Source organism: Panicum hallii, chromosome 1 (genome assembly GCF_002211085.1).
Source record: "Panicum hallii strain FIL2 chromosome 1, PHallii_v3.1, whole genome shotgun sequence".
NCBI classification, from domain to species: Eukaryota; Viridiplantae; Streptophyta; class Magnoliopsida; order Poales; family Poaceae; genus Panicum; species Panicum hallii.
The window spans coordinates 44915280-44923905 of record NC_038042.1 but is presented as its reverse complement, the minus strand read 5'-3'; the positions used below and the strand labels follow the sequence as shown (position 1 = coordinate 44923905).

At 45.5% G+C, this 8626-nt stretch overlaps 1 protein-coding gene across 1 annotated transcript; it reads right to left on the bottom strand.

The window, feature by feature from the left end:
* Positions 1-2571: 2571 nt before the first annotated feature.
* On the bottom strand, positions 2572-5811 carry LOC112897278 (ethylene-responsive transcription factor ABR1-like). The gene is made up of 3 exons (XM_025965553.1): positions 5794-5811; positions 5078-5531; positions 2572-3213 (listed from the first exon to the last, which is right to left on the bottom strand). The coding sequence occupies exons 1-3, from the start codon at positions 5809-5811 to the stop codon at positions 2669-2671; spliced, it is 1017 nt and encodes a 338-aa protein (XP_025821338.1). The 3' UTR covers positions 2572-2668.
* Positions 5812-8626: the final 2815 nt, after the last annotated feature.

Sequence of the window (8626 nt, the reverse complement as noted above, 5' to 3'; positions counted from 1 at the left end):
TTCTCAGCAATCGAAGCTTCAAGAGACAGTTGGGCACACTATTTTTAATGAGTATAATTATCTTACTCAGTTGGAGTATTTGGATTTCACGAAATGATCTTGGAAGACAAGGCTTGCAGCCAACGGTGGATAGTTGCAGAAGTATCTTCAAAAAGAAACTCGTGTTGCTTGTGCATCCAGTTAAAGCAAAACATAAAGCCTTTTTAGAAGCAAGGATAGATAATTTTGGCTAGTAGTTTTTACTTTCTTTATTTCTTTCTTTGTTTCTTGAGTCAGAGCTGTAAAATTCTTTCCTTTTTCTTTATATTTATAATTATAATCAGTAGAGGATTTCAATCCCCTCCTGTTGCTTAAACAAAAACATTGAAATGTGTGCGTGCCAAATAAAAAGAAATAAAGGGTGTATCTATATCATTGCCAATTGACACTCATAGGACGCGAGTTCTTAACCTTTCAAAAAAGGACGCGAGTTCTTTTCCAAAGATCTACGAAGATACAACTTCCCTGGCTTTAATTGTGGACAAGTTTGAATGTTTGATGACCATTGACTACAATATTTCTATTTCTAAGTTGTTTACTACGTGAAAAAAGAAAAGCTATTGGTGGCGAGTATGACTCTCCAATAATCTTGATGCAGTGTAACACTAAAAAACACCAAGTCTAGATGAATCGAGAAGCTTGTATAGAAAATGATTCATCAATTAGTAGCACCACGAGTGCATACTACTATGTGTTTGATTCTGTCGTTATCCAAGTAGCGGAGTAACTAATGAGACAGTGCAGATATGCGTGGTGGGGTGGATCCGTGATGCGGTGTTCATTAAGCAAAGTTGCATATATATAAAGTATACTACTAGCACGTGTACATTTCCAAAAGCACCGTAAAAGGACATAAAGGCATTCAACAATAGTCATTAGATACTAGTCACAGTGTCTTGACTTTAATTCGAGTCGATGTGTCTGTTAGGCAGCGATGCCGAAATGAGCACACATGCTTAAATTCGACGTCTGCGTTTTTTATTTTCTTGATTAAGGGAAAAAATCCGGTCTTGAACATTAATAAGTGAATGTCTACGAGCACAAACAACACATCTGGCCACAAACCCAGATGCTACACGAGTACTTAGACTCTAAACCTCCAACCGAGGAACACAGAAGACAAGAAAGGAAGAATTAAGAATGAAAGTATGAAAGAATAAGCTTCTAACTTCTTCTACATCCTTCCTTCAACCATGCTTTGGTCTTCACGCAGTAACAAAAATCTCACATCAAATATCTTATTAGAAATTCTTGATGTAAGGATCGTCGATGGTCCTTCGCTGTCCGGCCACCCTGTGATCTTGAAACTGCAGTGAGTCTATTTCTACTACACAAACAGATTGGCACCGTCATTGCTCCAAGCTAACCAAGATATCACCACCAAGGATTCCAAGATGACGCTTCAAGAGGAGAGCAACATCAAGATGTTGCCGCCGCCCGAACCAGTGCGTCGGTTCTTTGGTTTTTACATGGATCTGTCTCTATAGGTTGACATACTCACAGTAACACCTTCAAGAAGGAAAGCGATGCCCATGGCACCGTCATCACCAGTAATCAAGCTAGGCTTTCGCCCGAGAACCTGCACACCAAGAAGCAATACATGGCGACCGGTGATCCCTGGCAGCTCAACCAACATGCACATAGGGTGCCCAGCAGATCCCAGATGGGAGGGCGGCAATCAGAGGCAAGTCCCCCACAGCGGCGGCCACCGGAGGCGAAAGACGTCCTCCATCCGGAGCTCAGCCTAGTAGAGATCGGTTCCATGCACGGCGTCGCCGTTGTGTGCGTCAGAGCCACGAGCCACCACAGCCGCTATCATTGCCACGGGCCGCCGCCATCGCAGCTGCGGTGCCGAAGCCGAGAGACGTTCGCCCGCGATGAGCAGGGGAGGACCCCGCCCACCACCGCCGGACCTCTACGGCCGGTGCCGCGCCGCAGGCTACCGACCGCGTGCCCCGCCATGGGGGGCCACGCCAGGCTGAAGGCCGCCTAACCCCGCCATGGGGAATCGCGCTGTAAGCCGCCGGGCCCCGCCGCCCGTGCCGCCGCCGCTGCCGCCCACGAAACCCGATCTAGATCTAGAAGAATGGGGAGAGGGAAGCTGCCTCGCCGCCACCATCCTCGCTGCCACATGAGCTTCCGGCGGCCGGCTATGGTGGCAGCGTGGCAGGGAAGAGGGTGGGGAGGGGGAGCTTGGACGGTGGCAGCTAGGGTTCTGCCCGTGCCGTCCGAGAGGGGCGATATGGGGGACTCTTCCAGTGTATGGTGCTGCTCGTGTTGCGTTTTTATAGTGACAGCAAAAATCATACCTGGCAGGTCACTCAAACAAAAAAGAAATCACACACTTCAAATTGACATCAAATTAGGTAAAATAGGTACTGTAAAAGAGCTTGTACTGAACGTTTGTTGAAGATTGTGCCTCTTACTTCCAAAGTTCCAATTTGAGCGATATCGATATTCCTTTGCCAATTTGCACAAGCTTATATTCCACCAGTTGTTCGGATTTGAACAGAAATCAAGAACCAAACTATCTAGGTCAGAATGTGAGATCCCCTGATAATATTGATTTTGGCACTCATGCTGACCAAAATTAGTCAGGATTTCGTTCGGAAAAAAATTGTTCGAAAGATCAGTCAGGAGCATTGCAACTCTGGTGCGCCTCGTGCGCCTCATCTACTCTGCTAGTCCTAGACATCGATGCCGACGTCGTCGGTGATCCCCGGACGAGTTGCTGCGTCGAGAAGTCCAGAATCTGCACCGATGACGACGCCTGTGCCGGCGGCATTGCCAATGCCGGCAGTGCGAGACCACCGGCGCTGCTGGCCGCGTTGTTCCCGCTGTTCCAACCCTGGAGCAGCTGCGCGTACCGCATCAGGCCGGGGAACGGCGCGGCTGCAGTTGGCAGGGAAGACGGCGGCGGCTGCTGGGGGACGCCAGGGCTGACGAGGAACGCGCCCTGGCCGGTGCGGCCCCGGACGCGCTCGGGGAAGTTGAGCTTGGCCTTGGCGCCCTTGAACCGGAGCGCGGCGTCGTCGTACGCTGCGGCGGCGGCCTCTGCGGTGTCGAAGGTACCGAGCCAGACGCGCGCCGCCTTCGCGGGGTCACGGATCTCCGCCGCCCACTTGCCCCACGGCCGCCGCCGCACGCCACGGTAGTGCCTTCTCGTCACGTTACCTGCATGTATGTAGCAAGGATGCATGAGCGATCAAGAGTTTTAGAACTGATACAAACATACACACACGACCACATGTATCATGCATCTATTTTTATTATTTGGAACCGTGAAGCTCATAATATTATCAACTTAGCTTGCATGTATGTTGGAAGCATAATATTAAAGGTAAATATATTAGTACATGTTAGCAGTTTATAATCTCATAGGTTGTCTCAACTTCATGCAGAATCTTTTTTATGATGCAGAAGAGAGAGGGAAATATAGAATGGGTAATTGTTTCACGAGAGCTAACCATCTCATAAGCTAAAATTTAAAACTATGAGAGCACTCTCTCACCGCTGTGTGAGTTGTTTTTCACGTACAACTTATAACATTTCTTTTTCTATTCACAATTTTCAGGGGTTGTGTAATTACTTCAAGACAGCTTAAAACACTATCGATTATATATAGGTGTTAAATCGCGCGTATGAGAGCGCATATTAAACAACACAATTGTTTTTTCTATAATATCTCCCGTCGAGGCTCAAATGCTCAAAGGGCCAAAAGGGAGGTAATGCTTTTCTTTTTGTAAGTTTTGCACTTGCTAGAACTCACTTGCCCCGATATTTTATAATTTGAATTTTACACACCAACAAATAACCAATTGATCCAAAAAGTTTGGGCTTTTCCGATATATTATAGTTTGATACATTATTTTTGATCTACAACACATTGAGTTAAACATCAAACTAATCGATAGATAGGCTAAATGGTTATAATGGTGTTGCTATTCATGGGGTGTCTAAAAACAAGCAACTTTTCGGTCGACGCACATATGACATTTGGTGGCAGCCAACACCTGAAATGTCTTCTTGAAGACTTCAACCTCTGGCTACCTTCTATGCTGGTTTTTCCCCTCATTGAACATGTTCCCTTGGTTCTTTGTCTCACTAGCATCTGGCCATATCTGGCGGCAGGGATGTCACCATTGCCACCCTCCCTCGCTGACCTCTCCAGACTCCAAATTGTGTGCTCCTCCATCCTACAGACCTCATCTGCCTAATTGCCTTGCCTCCCCCAAAAAAATCCTTCTATGCTTGGCAGACTTTGGGAACTCTCCTTAACTTTGAAAACCTCACTCCCTGACCAATCTAGATACTATTGCTAGATATTTTTCCATCAATTCGGTTTCAGGAGAAATTGCACGTACTTAGCAAGTACTCCCTCCGTCCCATGAAGAGTGCAATTCTAATTTTTCTCAGACAGATCAGTGGTGGTGTGAAATAACCTTTATACCCCCATTTATTGACTGCATGTAACTAACCGGACTTCCTAAAATTGGCATGCAAATCAAATCTGACTATTAAATTAGGCAGTTGTTGTCCAATTCCTAGAATTGCATTTTTTTATGGGACTTTTTTCAATGCTATAGGATTGCATTCTTCATGGGATGGAATGAGTATCAGATCAAGAAGCATGGATAATGATAGATCGGACCTAGGGTGGACCACTCAGTTTTTTCCATTTTAGTGAGCTTTGGGCTCTATTTACTATACATGTATATGTCCAATATTTAGTTGGATTTTTGGGCTATATTCCCATATAGTTCGAACCCATGTGTGGATCTAGTTCTCTAAATAAATGTGTGGACCTAGTAGATGATTTGATAGCTAGCTAGCAATACACTCCACAGCTGTTTAGTGGTATACGTATACTAGTAGATTATAGGGAAAACTCAATCTATAACACCGGAGATCACATATTTTGAAAATTACTGCTAGCCATGTTCTTTCATAGATAATTTGCGAAACACAAGATCTTTCGGTGCTTCCTTAGATTACATATGCATGCAGGTATTCGTGGATTGGATCAACAAGTTAGTACCTTCTTCTTCTTGCACCTCCACTGCCTGGCCACCCGCGGCGGCGGCAGCAGCAGCAGCAGTTCCAGCTTCCGGCGTCGCCTGCTGATGAGATCCAGCGGGCGCCGGCGGCACGGCTGCGGCGGCCAGGTGGCCCGCTTGATGCGACGAGGTGGTGGAGGAGCCCGCGCCGACGTCGTCGTACGCTATGGTGGAGTAGTACGCGCCTTGCTGCTGATGGGTCTGCACGTGGTACGGCGCCGGCGCCGGTGCAGACCAGCACCCATCGTGACCCACACCAGCCCCACCACCTCGTCCGAGCACAATCTGCTGCTGCCGCCGCCGCGGGAAGTGGCGCTCTAGACTGATCGTCGGCACCGACGCCGGCGACAGCGACGCCGCCGGTTGAGCCTCCTCATCGTCAGGCTCGGGCAGGGGCCGCTTGACGCCATGCCTCCGATGCTCCACCTTCGATCTCTAAACTTTTTCCCTCTGATCTTGGTTTGACCACCGCCACCACCTTGCGTACTTGACTGACCTAATCGGGAGCTATAGGAGGCAGAGACTGGTGGTCGATGTGCCTGTGATACGGAAGAGATCGAGAGGTTTGCTTTGTGAAGGAAGCAAAGCATCGATGCGTTGAAAAGGTCGTTCCCTTGTCCTTGCCATCCTTCATTAAATAATTAGAAAGTTAAATAATATAAGGAAACGTGATTCTATTTCGCTATTTGGTGCTTACGTGCAAAAGATATGCCATCCGCCACTCTCTTTTTTCAAACAAGCTACAAACGCATACATATGCTCGCATGCACACACTTGCATTTATAAATGTAAATTTTGAGAGGCTAAATCAGCAGATTTTCAAAATTAAAAAAATTATCATAGAAATCTCACTATCAACAAACATGGTATCTACCACTAAAACAATAATTAGTCATAAAATGATATGTACAAAATCTACAGGTGTTTTAAATAGTGGGTTGTAATGGAGTTTACGACGCTATAGTAGTTCGGGAGAACTGTCTCGACGACCGCTAGCTGTAGCAGAAATAGCAAGCTATATATATTAGCCAATAGCTATATATATGGGGCATTAGCATACTCTCTCCTCGTCCCATAAAAAGTATAATCCTGCGTTTAAAAAAACTCCTAGAAAGAGTGCAATTCTAGAGATTGGATCTCAACTACCTGCCTAATTAACTGGTTAGATTTAATTTGCATGTCAAAACTAACCGCACGTAGCAAACAAATAAGGGCATAAGAGTCTTTTCACGCCACCACTAATATATTTGAAAAAAACTAAAATTGCACTCTTCATGCGACGGAGGGAGTACATAAGAAACGTGCATGTATGCATGCTTAGTGGTGTATTTAGTATATACGTCATCAATATCTTTAATAAAATAGAAAAATACAAGGTACTACCTCTGTCTCAAATTACAATTCGTTTTAGGTTTTCTGGATATATATATTGTTATGCAACTTGTATCAAAAAATCCGAAACGAATTGTAATTTGACACGGAGGGAGTATTATACCATCGGGGCATACTTCAATGTCACCACTAGGAAAATAGCTAGCTAGTATCATGACTCGGAACAAAAGTTTGATAACTTTGATATTTTGCAAGCTTTTTTCTGATCTCAGTTAATGACTTAAATACTATGTTTAACCTTTTTGTAAGCTATTTTGTAACACTTTAATAACACATTATTATTACTCTGTAGCATTTTATTTTTAGGCACCGGAGTTTCGTGAGAAAATAGCTTACAACAAGGTTCAAATATCCCCACGGCACTAACCTCTCAACTACACGTCAGGGAGCAAATTAAAATCAAAGACCAGACCACCATCACCTATGCAAATACTAGCAGTCTGATGGTCAAATGGATCAAATATATGTAATGACATGAACTAATGACGTGAATCGAGCTTATTTCACTCGATTAGATTATCTGTGGTGGAACTTGTAGCAAGTTCGAGTCTCAGTGGTAGATAAAATACCCGTCAATAAGGAAACACCTGTAGTAACTTTATAATCTCAAGAGTCTTCGCACCCGGTCTCTAAAAAATGTTCATGGATGCAAGATGTTTGCGTTGCACCTTTACTTTGTTTAGAAAACGGATCACAATGACATGGGCAGCACTGACGATGGTGTCGTTTTCAACGGTTCTGTCTAGGGCATGATAACGCTGCCAAAGTATTATTTGGAAGAGAGATTTGTCTGTGGGACACCAGAAAACCGTGGTTTTGTGTGGAGGATACCGCAATCGATCTGTATTCGTACGGCATGCTACAAAACTGCGGCACCTTGTCTGCAACACACCGCAACCTATTTTTGGCATGGATGGTGAGTCAAAAGATAATTTTGCCCTTCCTTCGTTGCCTTTTCACCATGGCCCGACCGCTCCGTTTAGCTCAGAACGGATCTCGCCGGCTGCCTCTTCTCCTCTCCGTGGACCCAAGATCTCATCGGCTGCCTCGTCTCCTCCACGTCGACAACGGATCTCGCCGGCGGCCTCGTCTCTCCCACGTCGAGAACCACCTGGCTGGCGGCCTGAATCGTCTCCTCTCCGTCAGGAAGTACCCCACTACGGGCTCCCTCGTCTCCATTGACGGCGCACGGCCTCGTCTCTTCCACGTCGAGAACCACCTGGCTGGCGGCCTGAATCATCTCCTCTCCATCAGGAAGTACCCCACTGCGGGCTCCCTCATCTCTATCGACGGCGCAAATGATGGAGGCCACTTGTCGGGCTACCTTGTCTCCCAGAGCAGGTCGGCTACGAGCGTTCGGATCCCCCACTTGCCGTTGATTCAGTGCCCACACCACCCCAATCTGAGGTTAGTTGCGCGCACCTCAAACACAGCCAACAACCCAGGCCGAAGGTTCTACCGGTGCTTCAAGGATGCGAGGGTATGATGCTTGAGTACTCATGAAGTTTTGGTTCGTGTTTTTAGATGTCGATCCTTATGTTCTAGTTTCTGTTCTAATATGAGTTTTGTTTCCTCCACTTTGTAGTTGCCAATAGAGTGTAAGTTCTTCATGTGGGAAGAGGAATACATGGAGTATTTGGGTGATAATGGTTTCCTGGCAGATTTCGACATTGGCCATCGTCAGCATGATCCTGATGTCCGGGTTGGCATAAAGACAGAGATGAAGGTTAATCAGCTGCAAGAAGAGGTTAAAGATTTGAGACAACAGATTGCTGTAATGAACCAACAAGCTTTCAATGTACTTTTGTTTATTTTAGCTGTGATAGTGGCACTGGTGCTGTGGAAGTGAAATGTATGTTATGTTGTCATTGCTGGTTGAATGGAATGAAATGTATGAGAAGATTGTTAAGTTATGTCTGTCTAAAAACAGGTTGAATGAACAATGTTCTGACCCATAGATAGCAAAGATAATATAGTCATGACACACAGTCGTCACAATACATAGTCATCACACGTATAGATAGCATAGGTAAATTTTCTGACCCGCAGATAATAAAGGTCTAAACCTAGAGAACGTTGTTCTGAACCATAGATAGCAAAGTACATAGAAATAACACAGGTCTTTAACCAAGCTCACA